Raw genomic sequence first — 19,034 nt, forward strand, 5'->3', positions numbered from 1 at the left:
AGTTGGAGCTGGCAAAGGTTCAAGACATGTTGAAGGAGGCTTCTACTTTTTCAGCCTTGTTCCTTGAGCTGAAGGAGATTGTTGCTGGACTCCGGTAGCCCCCAGGCAGCGAGGATGAAGTTGCCAAGACTGCAATTATGAGTAAACCTCACGCGCTGACTAACTCAACTGCTCAGATTAACCTGGGAACTTTAAATTCAAATTCAAACCTCCCAACTTTTGAGAAAACGTACTGCACCCAATGTCACAGCTGTGACTGATTGTAACGACCCGGTCATTTGCCTTCCTTTCCTTTTTCCTGAAATTTTACGAATGAATTTTTTTCGTTTAATTTTCTTTTCTAAGCTCTGTTTCGTGTCGCTTAGTGTTATCTCGAGTGCTCAGAATTGGTTTCTGAGACTCTTTCATGTGAATTGACAACTTCCTTTGAGGACCGAGTCATTTTTGCATTTTTCATTTTTCGAACACTATGCGCTATTTCGTTTTTTCCCTATTCTGTCATTTTCCTTATTTCATCTTATCTCCGTTTGTCAGTTTTTGGCACCACCTCACTTCTCATGCTCGGAGTTGGTTTTTGACTTCACGTGTCTTCATCTTGAGTGGTTTCCTCGAAATACGTATTTTTACTTTTGTAAGAAAGTACTCTGATTGCTCCCGTTGTCCACAGGGGCATAGATGCACAATTTTTTAGAATCTTTTTCATTTCTTGGGGTGTTTTTCATAAATATCTTTTGAACATATTTTATTTCAGGGGAATCTAAGAAAATATCTTTTGGAAGATATTTTCATTCTGGGGCAGTTTCGCAGTTAACCCTTTTTGTAGAGATCATTGTGCAATTAACGAAAGTTATTACAAAATGTCTCGTCTGGAGCCTAGATCTCGTCCGGGATTCATTTTTATATTTCATCGAGTTATGGACTCATAGAATTTCCTTCTAGTCATTTTTCTCTAGTTTCAGAGTTTCTAGACCCCGTTGCCGCCGAACTTGTTCGGGGCATAACTTTCTGCTCGGGACTCAGTTTTCAACGCTGTTTCTTCCGTTGTTCATATTTTCTCATTTTAATTTTTTTTTTGTTCATAGAGCTTTTCTGTTTGAGCGCGTTTGCTCAAAATCCACTTTTCTGGACCCGGCGGGGCCCTTTCGGGGCACTTTTTGAGACTTACTATAAATATGGAACTTAAGAACAAAAAAATCAGATTTCTTCTTCTTCTTCCTCTCCCATGGCCGGCCAAGCTCCCTCCCATGGCTGCCACTTTCTCTTTCCTCCTTTGATCCACTTTTCTTTGATGAAAAGTATTCGGCTTTAACATTTGTTGTTTGCCTCGTCGTGCTCTACCATTACCCCTTATTAGAAACCATTTCTGACCAAATTTCGAGTTCGGAATTGAGGTCAAGTTTGGATTTTCATGGGACTTCTTGGGGATTCATATAGATCGTATTGTCCCCGACAAAACCTAGGAGTTTCGTCGGATTCGGAGCCGTTTCAATTCGGTAGGGATTTGGGATTTTCATCTCAAATTGAGGTAGGAGGTGTTATAGGTTTAATTCTTGTTATATAACATGCTATTGATGCTTATACAACTTGATTGCATGCTTAAATATGAAATCTAAAGATTTTATTATTTAATTTTCTTGTATTGGATTTGATTTTCCCGATTGCTTATGACTTGTTTTAAACATGTAGCATAGTAATATAATACTCTATAATATGGTCATTGACATATATTAAATTGAAGGAAATTGAACAAGTAATAAAGATTTTATTTAATATTTATCTTGAATAAAATATTAAATCATATGGCCTTAACTAGTTTAAAATCAATATGTGATAGCATATTAAATTAGGTCTTAGCATGCTCTCCAACATAGTTGAATTTGAAAGTAATTGGAGGTATTTTGAAAATTTCTAATTATTAATTAATTTAACTAATTAATTTGCCTCGAGTGCACTATTCACCCTATTTAAATTCTGACCTGATATTCTTGATTTACATGCCATATAGCTTCACATATATTTGATTTAGAATATTCGGTTAGGTTTTGAAACCTTTTATTTAATTAAATTCCATATTTAAGATTTAATCTTCATGATGATATACAACTTGGAATTGTATTGTGGCATACTAGAAAATTAAGCTTAGGTTTAGTTGTTCACAATATTAAATTAGGATTAATTGCATGAGAATTGCAACTTTTAATTTATATTTAACTTTAGTGAAAGTTTAATTCACATGGTCTTAAATTGAATGAAATAAACTTATAATATGATATTACATTAGTTCTTGGTATGTTTTCCAACATAGGTTAATTTAAGAGCATTCGGTTAAGTTTGAAAATCAAGAGATTTTGATTAAAAGAATTAATTAAAATCTATTTTGTGGTCACATTAGCTTAATTAAGGTTTTAACTTGATATTTGTATTGGCCATGACTTGTTTACTAGTATATATTAATTTGGGACTATTTGAAATTGTTTTAGAACCTTGGGATTTAAATTAACATGATTTAATTAAAGTTCTACCGTGTTGTTGTATTTAAACTCATGAGCTTATGTTTTCAATATTGAATATATTGTTATCTTGCGTAATGATTTGCACACTTCATAATTAACATCATTCATGCATAGCGTGTAACGAATCGCATCGATATTGAAAATCGTGTTTTGACTTTCTAATAAAGCTTAGGATTGATCCTATTGATTCATTTATAACATAGACGTTAGGTGGCATGACCCACTTCTATTGTTTTCGTGCTTTAGATTCCAAACTGATAACTTTAAGAAATTGTATTTTGTTGCCTTGTATAATATGCTTTTATGTGGTTAGACTGCATTAAAGTTGTAATTTGCGTTTTGATTGTTCAGCATGGCCTAGGATGATTCCTTAGACTTATTTGGAACATAGGCGTTAGGTGACATGATCACTTTAGTTGTTTCTGTATTCGAGTTTGTAAGTTAATACCTTTAAGAACCTATATCTTGTTGCTTTGTATAACGTGCTTTCATATTATTTAAATGGCATAAATGATGTGATTTATGCTAGAAACACTGTAAGGCACCCCGAGTCTCACTTGGACATAGACGTTAGGTGGCATGAGCCCCTTTAACATGTTTCACCTTAAGGTGATAAAATTGTAAAATGCTAGGTCGATGCATGCTCATTTCCTACGAGTAGCTTTATATTACTCACCCACGTAGTGGGGACATTTTTCAGGTATGAAGACTTGGTTCGTGGTGCTCATTGCTCTTTGGATGGCTTATAGTTTTTAAGTTTCCATTTTATGCAAGTGTTAGCATAAAATGCCTCTTTGTAACCTTATGTATCAAAATATGTATTATTTGATTCTAAATATGTAGTGTGTACATGAGTACACTCTTTACAATGTATTTGATATGTATGAGATGAGGCTGGAGGCCAATGACCATTATATTGTATTCTATGTACTCTTTAACTTCATGAAATATTGTGAAAATCTTGAAAAATCGCAAGTCATTGCTTCACCATGGTTGCATCGGGTGTGGGAATTCTATTCTCATTCTTTCATAGGGTCTCATTAATCTTGTATGAAGTGTGGCTAAGGGCCATACGGTCAATTGACTCCATTTTGTATTTTTGGATTCCATGTTTTCCATTCCAAGTCCATTTTTGCCTTTTTGCCCGTTGGGGGGTCGGATTTTGCATCGGCTATGTTTTTAAGCCATGGACCATTATAGCGCGTCTAAATAGGTAAGTTACGTTTACGTGCATAGTCGTTTCCGGGCAAAACCTCATCGTTTGTGTTTTGAGCCTCCAACGGACTCATTTTGCGTTTTTATTGCATATTCTGATCTAGGGGTATTCTAGTCTTTTAAATTCAGTTTTATTTCCTTCTTTCAACATGGTTGAATAGAGAACGTGACTTTAGAGGAGGTTTCTTTTTCGTGTTTTTTTAGAAAATGCCATCTTGGCATCGAAAATCGCATCCGAAGTTCAGCTCTCAGTTTTTAAATTTAGCAGCTTTTTGGACCCTCTGGACCAGTTTTCTTGGGAGGGCATTTTGGGCATTTCACAATGAGTTTTTTTCAATTTTTCTCATGATTCGTATAGAAAACTCAATTTTGATGGGGGTTTCTTCTTTAAGTTTTTCTAGAAAATGTCAGTTTGGCCCTCAAATTTCCATTTTTTCTGGAAAAACCCCTGCTGCCAGGTTTTTGGGTCGCACCCTTACTGCCTCTTCACATCTAAACGGTTAGATGGGATCTCGTAACCAGTTACATGAGTGTGGGCAGCGTTTTTGTCACTGTTTTTGGCTCCTAACCGGTTAGGAAGGTCTCCTAACCGGTTAGATGATCTATAGTTGGCACTTTTTGACCGTTTTGCCCCTTCTTCTTCCGTTAGCCATATCTCCTTCATCCGGACTCCGAATCAAGTGATTCTTGAGTCTAAATTTATTAATTTTTTATTGTCTTTCCAATGGTGTGCTCGGTGGCACCCACTTTAAAGCTAAAAATGACAATTTTTCCCCTAGGTTCATTCTTGTTCGTTTTTGAAACGTTGCTTCCCCATTTGATTCCTTTGGGTTCCGTGACCTCGTTGAGGGTCATAATGGTGTCTTAGAGCCATGTTGTATCTCTAGAGACCATTGTTTTGTCTTTTGCTTCCACATTTTGGATCCGTTATTGGGTCATCTTTCGGTTCATCAATGACGTACCGGGTTGAAAAACTTGGGCCGTTTCAAGTGGTATCAAAGCGTCCGAGTTCGAATACCTTGGACGACGAGTTTTTGGTGCATATCATGCTCATGTTGTTTTGCTTTGATATGTCATTTGTATCTTAATAACATGCCTTGTTTGATAACATGTCTTGTATGATAACATGTTAACATGCTTAAATGTTGTGAGACGCCTATTATTATTGTTACGCATGCTTTCGGTGTATATGTGCTTCCTGATAACATGGTCTAGGTTAGTATCATGTCTTGGTGTGACATTATGTTTGTGTGCTTGTGTTAGCATTACTGTATGCGATGTATGTCGGCATACCTTACATTTTTCATTCACGTGTATTGTCATACCATTTACTTACATGCTTCTTGATAACATGGTTTGAGTTAACAACATGTCCATTTGCTTATGTGGCAACTTGTTTAGAAGCATACTTTGACTGTCTTAGTATATGATATATGCTTGTTTACCTTAGCACATGGTACCTGTTTGTCATCTTAACCTGTGGTATATGCTTGTCTACCTAAGTATATTGTATACGTTTGTTCATCTTGACATGATTATATGTAGCATATCATCATGCTTTACGTCCTTCTCCTATATACTTTGACATGTTTTATGTGATCTTACTACTTGTGTGAGTAGATAGTCTGTTGCTATGTTGTATGCTACCTGTCCCCTTTTATGTCGGGTTTTGGCATTGTCTCTTAGAATTTGTTGTATCCCTTAGATACATTCTTGTTTCACGAGTTTCTTCCTTAGATAGGAGAAATTCATTCTGTAAGGACCTATGTCGGGAACCTTCTTGTCTGTTCTGTCGATTGATACAAGTATGGCTCATGTGAGCGTAGAGGACTGCGATTCACTTATTTTTTTCCTTGTCTGGTGGATTGAGACGTGGGCCAGGGAGGCACCGTTTCATTTCCTTTTCCTTCGTGCCTTCTAGATCTAAGGCCTTAAGCGTAATGGTGCCAGTGTCATTGTTGTCAGAGTTTTGGGATTAGCTACCCCAACTCTCACAGATGCCTGGTTTCCGTAGTGCCTTTGGTAATGATCATTTTCGACATTGATGTCATTTGTATCGAAAAGTTCCCTTCTGGAGCTTGTTTCGAACTAGTGCCTTATATTATCATGCTACCTTACTGACGAGTAAGTGTGGGCGGGTTCTGGTTACTATTCGTATTACCTTGTCACTCTCTTATATCACAGCGTTTGACGTTTCATTTTCTTGGGATTCTCTTAGTGGTTGACGTTGAGTTAACGTGCCGACTCGTATGGGGTGTTGTCTTAGTTCATGGTTTCACGTTCCTTCAGTTGATCTTTAGACTTCAGGATTTGTCCTTCAGTGCGTTGTGAGCTGTCCTTTGATTTGACCTTTTATTCGGTCATTATTCTGTTCTTTCTGGTATGTTCCTAATTTCGGGGACGAAATTCCTTTAAGGAGGGTAGGTTGTAACGACCTGGTCATTTGCCTTCTTTTCCTTTTTCCTGAAATTTTACGAATGAATTTTTTTCGTTTAATTTTCTTTTCTGAGCTCTGTTTCGTATTGCTTAGTGTCATCTCGAGTGCTCAGAATTGGTTTATGAGACTATTTCATGTGAATTGACAACTTCCTTTGAGGACCGAGTCATTTTCGCATTTTTCTTTTTTCGAACACTATGCGCTATTTCGTCTTTTCTCTATTATGTCATTTTTCCTATTTCGTCTTATCTCCGTTTGTCAGTTTTTGGCACCACCTCACTTCTCATGCTCGGAGTTGGTTTTTGACTTCACGTGCCTTCATCTTGAGTGGTTTCCTCGAACTACGTATCTTTACTTTTGCAAGAAAGTATTATGGTTGCTCCCGGTGTCCACAGGGGCATAGATGCACAATTCTTCAGAATCTTTTTTATTTCTTGGTGTATTTTTCGTAAATATCTTTTGAAGATATTTTATTTCAGGGGTATCTAAGAAAATATCTTTTGGAAGATATTTTCATTCTGGGGCAATTTCGCAGTTAACCCTTTTTGTGAGGGTCATTGTGCAATTAACGAAAGTTATTACAAAATGTCTCGTCTGGAGCCTAGATCCTTGTACGGGATTCATTTTCACATTTCGTCGAGTCACGGACTCATAGAATTTCCTTCTGGTCATTTTTCTCCAGTTTCAGAGTTTCTAGATCCGGTTGCCGCCGAACTTGTTCGGGGCATAACTTTCTGCTCGGGACTCAATTTTTAACGCTGTTTCTTCAGTTATTCATATTTTCTCATTTTAAATCTTTTTTGTTCACAGAGTTTTTCCGTTTGAGTGCGTTTGCTCAAAATTCACTTTTCCGGACCCGGCGGGGCCTTTTCGGGGCACTTTTTGAGACTTACTATAAATATGGGACTTAAGAACAAAAAAATTAGATTTCTTCTTCTTCTTCCTCTCCCATGGCCGGCCAAGCTCCCTCCCATGGCTGCCACTTTCTCTCTTCTCCTTTGATCCACTTTTCTTTGATGAAAAGTCTTCGGCCTTAACATTTGTTGTTCGCCTCGTCGTGCTCTACCATTACCCCTTATTAGAAACCATTTCTGACCAAATTTCGAGTTTGGGATTGAGGTCAAGTTTGGATTTTCATGGGGCTTCTTAGGGATTCATATATATCGTGTTGTCCCCGACAAAATTTAGGAGTTTCGTCGGATTCGGAGCCGTTTCAATTGGGTGGGGATTTGGGATTTTCATCTCAAATTGAGGTAAGAGGTGTTATAGGTTTAATTCTTGTTATATAACATGCTATTGATGCTTATACAACTTGATTGTATGCATAAATATGAAATCTAGAGATTTTATTATTTAATTTTCTTGTATTGGATTTGATTTTCCTGATTGCTTATGACTTGTTTTAAACATGCAATATGGTAATATAATACTCTATAATATGGTCATTGACATATATTAAATTGAGGAAAATTGAACAAGTAATAAAGATTTTATTTAATATTGATCTTGAATAAAATATTAAATCATATGGCCTTAACTAGTTTGAAATCAATATGTATTAGCATATTAAATTAGGCCTTAGCATGCTCTCCAGCATAGTTGAATTTGAAAGTAATTGGAAGTGTTTTGAAAATTTGTAATTATTAATTAATTTGCCCCGAGTGCACTATTCACTCTATTTAAATTCCGACTTGATATTCTTGATTTACATGCCATATAGCTTCACATATATTTGATTTAGAATATTCGGTTAGGTTTTGAAACCTTTTATTTAATTAAATTCTATGTTTAAAAATTTAATCCTCATGGTGATATACAACTTGGAATTGTATTGTGGCATGCTAGAAAATTAAGCTTAGGTATAGTTGTTCACATATATTAAATTAGGATTAATTGCATGAGAATTGCAACTTTTAATTTATATTTAACTTTAGTGAAAGTTTAATTCACATGGCCTTAAATTGAATGAAATAAACTTGTAATGTGATATTACATTAGTTCTTGGCATATTTTCCAACATATGTTAATTTGAGAGCATTCGGTTAAGTTTAAAAATCAAGAGATTTTAATTAAAAGAATTAATTAAAATCTATTATGTGGTCCCATTAGCTTAATTAAGGTTTTAACTTGATATTTGTATTGGCCATGACTTGTTTACTAGTATATATTAATTTGGGACTATTTGAAATTGTTTTAGAACCTTGGGATTTAAATTAACATGATTTAATTAAAGTTCTACCTTATTGTTGTATTGAAACTCATGAGCTTATGTTTTCAATATTGAATATATTGTTATCTTGCGTAATGATTTGCACACTTCATAATTAACATCATTCATGCATAGCGTGTAACGAATCGCACACTAAAGATTCGACATTCATCATATCATATTAGTTGTGGATTTAGAGTATGTATTGTATAGGTTTCCAAATTTGGTTGTGCTTAGTAGATAGTCGATTATCTTGCATATTCCAGTTGATATATGCGTTGTTGCATAACTTATTGATTTTGGAAACTTGGGGATGTCGTTGTTTGACTATGGCTAGGACGTGGTTCTAGTACGGGGGATAGTCCCTCTATATAGTCTAGTACGCACATAGGGAGGTTACCCATGGGCTAGTAACCCTAAAGTAACTATGTTGTCGGTCTGATCCGGCGTGACATCCGAGTATCCACTTTGTTTGATTTCGCATTTTATTTTCAAGTTGATAACTAGATGATGTTGTAACTTGTTGTTTCTTATTTGTCGTTCCATTTTAAGTTACATGATGTTAACTTTGCGAAATTGTGCTTTATGCGTTGTATTGGAAGTTCCAATGTTGGTTAAATTGTGTCGATATTAAAAATCGTGTTTTGACGTTCTAATAAAGCTTAGGATTGATCCTATTGATTCATTTATAACATAGACGCTAGGTGGCATGACCCACTTCTGTTGTTTTCGTGCTTTAGATTCCAAGCTGATAACTTTAAGAAATTGTATTTTGTTGCCTTGTATAATATGCTTTTATGTGGTTAGACTGCATTGAAGTTGTAATTTGCATTTTGATTGTTCAGCATGGCCTAGGATGATTCCTTAGACTTATTTAGAACATAGACGTTAGGTGACATGATCACTTTAATTGTTTCTGTATTCGAGTTTGCAAGTTAATACCTTTAAGAACCTATATCTTGTTGCTTTGTATAACGTGCTTCCATATTGTTTAAATGGCATAGATGAAGTGATTTATGCTAGAAACACTCTAAGGTAGTTTAGGATGCTCCCCGAGTCGCACTTGGACATAGACGTTAGGTGGCATGAGCCCCTTTAACATGTTTCACCTTAAGGTGATAAAATTGTAAAATGTTAGGTCGATGCATGCTCATTTCCTACGAGTAGCTTTATGTTACTCACCCACGTAGTGGGGACATTTTTCAGGTATGAAGACTTGGTTCGTGATGCTCATTACTCCTTGGATGGCTTATAGTTTTTAAGTTTCCATTTTATGCAAGTGTTAGCATAAAATGCCTATTTGCAATCTTTTGTATCAAAATATGTATTATTTGATTCCATATATGTAGCGTGTACATGAGTACACTCTTTACAATGTATTTGATATGTATGAGATGAGGCCGGAGGCCAATGACCATTATATTGTATTCTATGTACTTTTTAACTTCTTGAAATATTGTGAAAATCTTGAAAAATCGCAAGTCATTGCTTCACCATGGTTGCATCGGGTGTGGGAATTCTATTCTCATTCTTTCATAGGGTCTCATTAATCTTGTATGAAGTGTGGCCAAGGGCCAAACGGTCAATTGATTCCATTTTGTATTTTTGGATTCCATGTTTTCCATTCCAAGTCCATTTTTGCCTTTTTGCCCGTTTGGGGGTCGGATTTTGCATCGGCTATGTTTTTAAGCCATGGAACATCGTAGCACGTCTAAATAAGTAAGTTACGTTTGCGTGCATAGTCGTTTCCGGGCAAAAGCTCATCGTTTGTGTTTTGAGCCTCCAACGGACTCATTTTGCGTTTTTGTTGCATATTCTGATCTAGAGTTATTCTAGTCTTTTAAATTCAGTTTTATTTCCTTCTTTCAATATGGTTGAATAGAAAACATGATTTTAGAGGAGGTTTCTTTTTCGTGTTCTTCCAGAAAATGCCATCTTGGCATCGGAAATCGCATCCGAAGTTCAGTTCTCAGTTTTTAAATTTAGCAGCTTTTTGGACCCACTAGACCAGTTTTCTTGGGAGGGTATTTTGGGCATTTCATAATGAGTTTTTTTTTTATTTTTCTTGAGAGTCACATAGAAAACTCGATTTTGAGGGGGGTTTCTTCTTTAAGTTTTTCTAGAAAATGTCAGCTTGGCCCTCAAATTTCCATTTTTTCTAGAAAAACCCCTGCTGCCAGGTTTTTGGGTCGCACCCTTACTGCCTCTTCACATCTAAACGGTTAGATGGGATCTCGTAACCGGTTAGATGAGTGTGGGCAGCGTTTTTCTCACTGTTTTTGGCTCCTAACCGGTTAGATGATCTTTAGGTGGCAGTTTTTGACCGTTTTGCCCCTTCTTCTTCCGTTAGCCATAACTCCTTCATCCGGACTCCGAATCAAGTGATTCTTGAGTCTAAATTCATTAATTTTTCATTTTCTTTCTAATGGTGTGCTCGGTGGCACCCATTTTTAAGCTAAAAATAACAATTTTGTCCCTACGTTCATTTTTGAGGGTCATAATGGTGTCTTAGAGCCATGTTGTATCTCTAGAGACCGTTGTTTTGTCTTTTACTTCCGCATTTTAGATCCATTATCGGGTCATCTTTCAGTTCATCAATGACGCATCGGGTTGAAAAACTTAGGTCGTCTCACTGATAAAACAGCAGATGTCCTTACTCATCACATCCATTCACAGCCTAACAGTACACAGGATCACAACTTGGATCATGAACTATCTATTTCATTCTCATTCCAACCCAACCAGATTAAGTCAACACACACCCCTCCATAGTTAGGCATGGAATAGAGCACAAAGAAACCTTAAGACCAGAATCAAACATCACACACACCAGTTACTTGTTCGATTGCTTCCGCGAGTTCACCGGTCAATAACCGAAATGCCTCTAATAGAAATTGGTCTGTTATTGCTCTGGCTCCACAAAAAGACTGGTGATTCGAATTTCATGAACCAAAGAACAGGGAGTTGGGCAAAATTGTTGAGCCGCCTGAAGAGGTTAGTGAGGAAGGTGCATCTCTGTGGCAATCTTGCTTGGTAAATTCTTTCTAGAAGAAGATGCCATTCAAGCATGTCTCAGAATCGGTTCACAAGCTTTAGTCTTGTAGGGGTATTGTATGTCGTTGGGAGCTCTAGAGGAACCTTTTACTTCAAATTTGACTCAGTGGAAAGCTGCAGAAGCATTCTCGCAGGCGGGCAATGGTTCCTTGCTGGTAAAACTATGTTCTTGAAGACCTGGACAGCTAATCCCCAAGTTCCACATATACAACCTTCCTCTTTATCCATTTGGGTACAATTATATAATGTTCTTTTTTAATTCTGGGCTTCAAATGGGCTGAGTTACATTACCAGTGCCATTGGTAAACCTCTCTCTACAGATGCTAATACCACAAGTATAAATCGAATTGACTATGCAAAGGTCTGCGTTGAAATCTCCCCACAATCCACTCTGGATAACTCCTTTCATGTTAGAAAAAATAAAGGCTCCTTAACTGAAATTAAGGTAAAATACCCATGGAAACCTCTCTCTTGCTCTTACTGTAATGCTTTTGGTCATTCTATTGATGGTTGTAGGCCAAATCATTCTCACACACATAACCAGAGGGCTAATTGTTCAAGCAGCCCACAGAAATGGGAGATGGTATCGAGTAAGAAAGCTAACTTAACTCATGCCGTTAATATTTCTCCCCCCATTCTAAGTACCCTTTATAGCAATCCTGCCCTTACCACTCATATTACTGATAGCATACCTACCCTTACCACTGATAGCACTCACCCTCTTCCCACAAGTGAGACAACATGCTTTGGGAAAGGAAAGGAGATTTGCTTATGTGTTGACCTTTACTCCCTGCCTAATATCCCAGGGAAGACTCAAACATCCCAACCACTATCAACTGAGAACACCTTTGAAGCTTTAACTGATAAGAATTTAGGAGAAAATGGAATTGACTATGAGGAGGATGCTTTAAGCTAGTCCTCTACTTGTGAGAGTGACAGTAATGACCCTGCTTTTTCCCCCATAGAAAGGAGGTTAATCAAGCCAAGAAAACCTAAGTTTGCTAAGAACAGGAAGAAGAATAGAAAAGGGAAAGTTATTACCCCGAAAGGTTTAAGGGTATGTGCAGCCTCTCAAACTCTTCTCAATGAATTGGGCCACTTGGAGTATAAGAGGGTTGAACTCTCTCCTCAAACTAGTAGAGGTCAAGAATCTCATTAGAGAATCTAAATTGAGTCACAGCCTTGAGAATGCTGTAACAGTTCATAGCTTCATAACCCCCAATTGGAATTTTGCTTGTAATTACTCAAATTCTATCTTGGGTAGAGTATGGTTGCTCTGGAATCCAGCAAAGATTTATGTTTCACTTGCTAGTATGACAAGTCAGGTTATCAACTGCTTAATCTTCCTCATTTATTTAAAGGTGGCATGTTTGGCATCCTTTTTCTATGCAGCAAACATAGTAATGGAGAAGAAAAGTTTGTGGAGGAGTATTAACAGTCACAGACAGCTTAATGTACCTTGGATTTTATTAGGGGATTTCAATGTTCTACTGCATGTTAATGAATCTTTTAGGGGTGCCTTGAGATGGACTACTGGTATGGAGGAATTTAAGGCTTGTTTAAACAAGAATGAACTTGAAGACCAGAGATTTAATGGCATTTTCCACTCCTGGTCTAACAAAAGTTTTGGATGTGCAAATATATCAAGGAAACTTGATAGAATACTAGTAAATCATGCATGGATTTCTAAATTTCCACATTCAGAATGTTGCTTCAAACTTTGGGGTGTCTCTGATCATGCTCCAATGGTAGTTTATCTTGGTGAGATCGACTCAAAAAAGAATTTGCCTTCTAGATTCTTCAACTTTTGGGCATTGCACACGGACTTTTTGTCAATTGTTGCTCAGGGATGGCAACTTGAAGTTAATGGTACAAGAATGTTCAGAGTAGTGCAAAAGTTAAGAGCACTCAAGAGACCCCTAAACCAACTGAATAAAAAGGACTTCTGTGATATTTTAGCAAAAGTGAAGGCATGTAAAAATGACTTATTCTTATGTCAATCTACCCTTGACCAGAACCCCATTGACGACCACTTGAGAACCAGAGAGAAGCTGTTAGCTAAGAAGTTTTCTGAAATGTGCTTAGCTAAGGAACTGTTCTTCAAGCAAAAGGCACAAATTCATTGGCTTAAAGAAGGGGACCAGAACACTGCATTCTTCATGAGAAATTTCAGTTCCAAGTGCAACAGAAGGAATGTGGAATCTATTACCAACAGTGTGGGTGCTCAGCTTCATGTGAAGACCTGCAGAGGGAATTCATTAACCACTTTCAGAGTACAATTGATCAATCCTATCAGCACTATATAGGTATGAATTCTTTTTCACACTTCATCACAAAAACTATCCCAAACCACCTTATCCCTTCCCAATAGCAATCCCAACAGACTTAGAAATAAAATAAAGCTCATTCCATCCTTTCAAAAGTCCAGGACCTGATGGCTTCAATTCCAGTTTTTTCATCCACTCATAGCCATCGTTGGTCATGAAATCACTGCAACCATTAAAGAATTCTTTATTTCTAGTATGATACTCAGATAAATAAATTGCTTATATATTACCCTAGTACCCAAAACCCCCAACCTATCAACTTTGCATTCTTTTAGGCCAATTTCCTGTTGCAACTTAATTTATAAGTGCATCTCTAAGCTGATTGCAGCAAAGATTAGCTCTACCTTACCTTACCTTATTAGTCCCTCTCAAAATGCCTCTGTGAAAGGAAGACACATTTCCGAAAATGTGATTCTAGCACATGAACTTGTTAATGGATATCATAGAGCTTCATATCTTCCAAATTATGCAATGAAGGTTGACTTTAAAAAATCCTTTAACAACATTCACTGGCAGTTTATCATTGATACCTTGAAATTGATGAGGTTTCCTTATTGTTTGATACATTGGATATCACAATGTGTTACAACTCCATCCTATTCCATTTCTCTCAATGGGGCACTCTTTGGTTTCTTTAAAGGACAAAGAGGAATAAGGCAAATAGACCCTATATCCCCATCGTTGTTTGTCTTGGCTGTGGAAGTTCTTACTTTATCAATCAATAACTCAATTAACAGTAACCCCAGTTTTGAATATCATTGGAGATGCAGCAGAATGGCCCTTTCTCATTTAACATTTGTTGATGATATATTCTTGTTCTCTCATGGAAACCTTGCTTCTGTCCAAACCATTTTCTAAGCCCCAAATCAATTTCTTGCTTTGTCTAGTCTTAGTATTAACCCTTCTAAAAGCTTAGTATTTTTCTCTGGGGTTAACAGCCAAGTTAGAGCTGAAATTCATTCATTCCTACAATTTGGGTCTGGTACACTACGTGTGAACTACTTGGAACTACCACTATCATCCAAAGCTATTAGCTCAACTGACTGTACTTCACTGGTGGAAAGAATCACTGCAAAGGTAAAGAGGTGGACCTCCAGATTTCTCTTATTTACAGGGAGAGTTGTCCTTATAAAATCAATCATATGCTCTATACAATCTTACTGCTTCATTTTACCTAAGAAGGTTATTGAAGAGGTTAACAAAATTTTGAAGAGGTTCTTGTGGTTTGGTCCTAAACTGAAGAAATCATGTGTTAAGATGGCTTGGGAAGTGGTCTGTAGACCTAAGATTAATAGTGGTTTGGGTTTCCCTAACATTGAAATGACAAACATAATTGCAAACTTAAGGCATATCTGGAAAAATTTTGCTAGAAAAAAAGAAAGTCTATGGGTTACTTAGACATATAAATACTTGATCAAGAATAGGAGCTTCTGGACTGTTAAATCTTCAGCTCTAAGTTCAGGTTTTTGGAAAAGGCTGTTGAAGTTAAGGGATATGGCAAGGGGACTTATAAAGCATAGAGTGGGGAAGGATACTGACACAATGATGTGGCTTGATTACTGGCTACCAAATGGGTCACTTGTGTTTCATTTGAACCTTAATAATGGGAAAATTCTTCAACTGAACCAAAGAGTCAAAGTTGATAGGCTAATTTCCTTTGATCATTGGGTTGTTCCAGCTGCATTTTTACATATTCCATTCCTCCATTCTCCAAACTTTCACTCTCAGTTACAACAAATACCAGCCCCTTCAAATGAGCTTGACACAGTAAGTTGGTCACCATCACCAAATTCCAACTTCTCCCTTACACACACAGTTAAGTACTTTATCCCTCCCATTTACATCTTCCCTTGGCATCACATTATTTGGTTCAAGAACCATATTCCAAAGCACTGTTTTATTACCTGGCTTGCCATTAAGGGTAGATTAAGTACACTTGATAGGAAGGCAATGAAATACAAGCACCACCCCAATACTTGTTACTCATGTCTAGCAAACAATGAGTCTCTGGACCACCTGTTTTTTCAATGCAAATACTTAAAGAAGATTTGGTCCTTTGTTTAGCATACAACAGGATTTTACATCCAACCATCCAGTTCGGAAGAGTTAATTACATGGTGTACAACAAACTGGAAGCCCAATGGACTTCTTGTAAACAAATTACTACTCTTTGCAGTAGTTTATTTCATATGGATGAAGAGAAACAACGGAGCTTTCAGAAATCTCACATCAACCACTTCTGTCACCATTAACCAGATTAAGAGATATATCAGAGGAAGACTTGTTTCAATCACACTTAAAAGGACTTCAGACTTGAGGGGGATTGGTAAAGTTGAAGAATTGCAGAAACTATTCATGAGGGTTGCAACTTTGCCAATGCTCAGAACCTTGCTTTTGATTAATTTATAGAGATGTCAAAGGATTGTCCATGGTCTAATCTTTACTTAGAGTAACAAATTGCTTCCATGGTCCAATCTGTTATAAGGTTGTAGCTGGGTGCAATTCCTTGTGCTTGTTTGGATTACTCGCTCTCTGGAATTAGTTGTCTAGCTTGATATATTGCTTTTAGTTAATTTATAGTTAGCACAGGTGTGTGCTTTGTGATTGCTTCCTGCTTTGGCAGCTTGTTTGTCCCTATGGGACCTCCATGTATATTCTTTCTTCTTCTTAATACAAATTTACCCTTTAACTAAAAAAAAAGATTCTATCATGTGTCATTTTTGTTACATGATAGTTCTGTGCATAATATGACAACTTTATATAGTGAATGTAATAATTTTAAATAGGGAGTGCAATAATTTTAAATTAATTCTAAATAATGAGTACAATAATTTTAAATCTGCATTATAACAACTACGCAAATGATTATTTTATGCATGCTGGAATTGACGGAATTGATTTTAGAATTTTTTGTAGTCAAAACGACTTTTGTATTCGGGAATTTCTCCTGAGCTTTCCCATTATTGTTTAATGTGGTATTTGGCATGAACTTTTAGTGACGCAAGTTTGGGACATACAATGTAGTGATTGTGTGTATTCGAGTTAGTTTTAAGATTGTGTGGTATACGACGGATGTCGGATCCACCTCTTTTGTGGAATCCAGTCGTTTTTGAGTTGACGTGTCATATAAGGAGTACCTAGATGGGGTAATAAGTATTAGGTTGCTAGTAACTTTAGGGGGAGATTATTTCGTTAACCTTCAGATATGTCGTGTGCTGAGGGTGTTGATGTGGCATCCTTATGCGATATTGCCATAAAGAGTATAGATTTTGAGTTTGAAATCTTTTTAAAAAGAGTAAATTGTAATATCTCGATTTTTTTAAAAAAATTTTTTTGATATTTTTTATACCTCGTTTTGCGTGCCAAGTGGGTCCCGGGGTTTGGGACATTTTCTTGAGCACAGGAGTTTTAGAAATGCATTTTGGTTATTTTATGTATGTTGGGATTGACGGGATCAATTTTGGAATTTTTTGCAAACGGCATGATTTTTGTGCTTGGGAATTTCTCCCGCTCTTTCCCACTTTTGTTTAATGTGGTATTTGGCATGAACTATACATACACACGCACACACATATATATATTGGGGACACATAGGTACATGGTGTGTCAATGAGAGGGCATTTGTGTAACTTTGACCAAAGTTAGAATTAATAGCATTGTAACACTTTGCACAAGGAGGATCAGACACCCATTTAGAAGACTTTGCTAACCCCCATCTCCTCCTCATTTCAGTTTAAGCTTTCTCTTTAGTTCTCCCTCTCTCTATATATATATCTATATACATATACACATCTTCCATGTTTTAAAGTCATATTTGAGAGTTTTATAATGAGATTTGAGAGAACACCAAAAAGGGAGATATATTTTACTCGACAAGGGCTTTCATTTGACACCACACTTAAGGGCACTAGAAAGATTTCTAAATTTGGGGGTTAGCTAGGGCTTGTTTAGCTTGTTTCATTGAGGTAGGAATTTATAATGTCTCAAACTTTATCTTTCATTGAGTAATCTTCTTTTGTTTTTTCATTAAATCCATGATGAATGCAAGAATATGAATAAGTTGTTGGCTAAATGATAGTTTAAAGAAACCATGCTTATATATGGTACAAAATGTGCCTTATATTCTAAGTGTACGTGATGCATGATACTTCATAATTGTGAGAATGCTAAATTTGTGAATGTTTGCATGGTTGTGAAGAAAGAATTTCATTGATGAGCATCCTTGTGTTTAATTTCTAGAAAATGCCATAGTTATGCCATTATTGTTATGTAAAAGAAATTGAAGATAAGTTCATGCAAATGATTCATATGCATAACATGATGGGTAGGTTGAATGGGCATGACAAGTGAGTCAAAGTAGGAAGGTTATGAAACTGATTTTATAAAAGAACTGGATTTCGTGAGTCCGGTGCTAACTTGACCTAGAGGGAGCGTGTGTTGGTTATAAGACGTGTAATATTGATTACTAGGCCCCAAATGGTTGTCAGATTTGCGGCTAGAAATAGCTAATCAATTTCGCTTCGGTAAAGGCAGTCAGCGGGTTTTTGATGTGAGTTGGGTCGATTTGGGACCAAGGTTGGAACGGTTAAAAATTTCATTGCATTTCCATACATACTCATGATGAATTGTGTGTATGACATTGCGGAATTAAAACGTGATTTGTATCCCACAAAATCCCCCTTGTATGATCCTAGTTTTTTTAAAGCTTTCTATGCATTACATGACTCAAGGAAATCTAAAGTTGTTGCCTTAGGCATCTCCTACTGAGCCGTTATGCTCATCACTTCCTCTAATATTTTCAGGACATGGCAAGGACGTTGTGGACGACGCACCTTTTTAAATGTAGAAGAAGAACCAAGTATGAAAGTGACTAGTTGACTTTTTTACCCTTTTTCTCTCTGAATAGGGCGATTCTCAACTAGGATTTTCTAGGGTTTCGAGGTATAAGATAACTCCATAGAGGAGGGGCAGCTCTCCTCTACCGCGGGTAGTGTCACTCCCATTACATTATCCTCTTTGCGCCCTACATGGAGTTCACTTTTAGTGAATTCTACATCTGATAACTTTACTCTTTTGACATATTATTGTGAAAATTGTAATAAATAATGTATTGAGATTGAAGATGAAGATATCGCAGATGAAATGAAATATTGGGAAAACTCTGTTGTGTGTTATGTGTTGGGTAGCAAACCTTATTATCCATACTTCAAGGTGTTTATTTAAAAACGATGGCACAAGGACATGGTGGTGGTCTCCATGAAGGATGGTTTTTTTCAGGT

General features: G+C 36.7%; 1 protein-coding gene across 1 annotated transcript; it reads left to right on the top strand.

Moving 5' to 3' along the window:
• The first annotated feature begins 12,513 nt into the window (after nt 1-12,513).
• Nucleotides 12,514-13,734, top strand: LOC132309486 (uncharacterized). Its single transcript, XM_059807791.1, has one exon. The coding sequence runs from the start codon at nt 12,514-12,516 to the stop codon at nt 13,732-13,734; it is 1,221 nt and encodes a 406-aa protein (XP_059663774.1).
• The last annotated feature ends 5,300 nt before the right edge of the window (nt 13,735-19,034 follow it).

This window comes from Cornus florida, unplaced genomic scaffold (assembly GCF_030987335.1).
Source record: "Cornus florida cultivar Cherokee Brave unplaced genomic scaffold, ASM3098733v1 CherokeeBrave_3.0.0_Hap2_Chr05, whole genome shotgun sequence".
NCBI lineage: Eukaryota > Viridiplantae > Streptophyta > Magnoliopsida > Cornales > Cornaceae > Cornus > Cornus florida.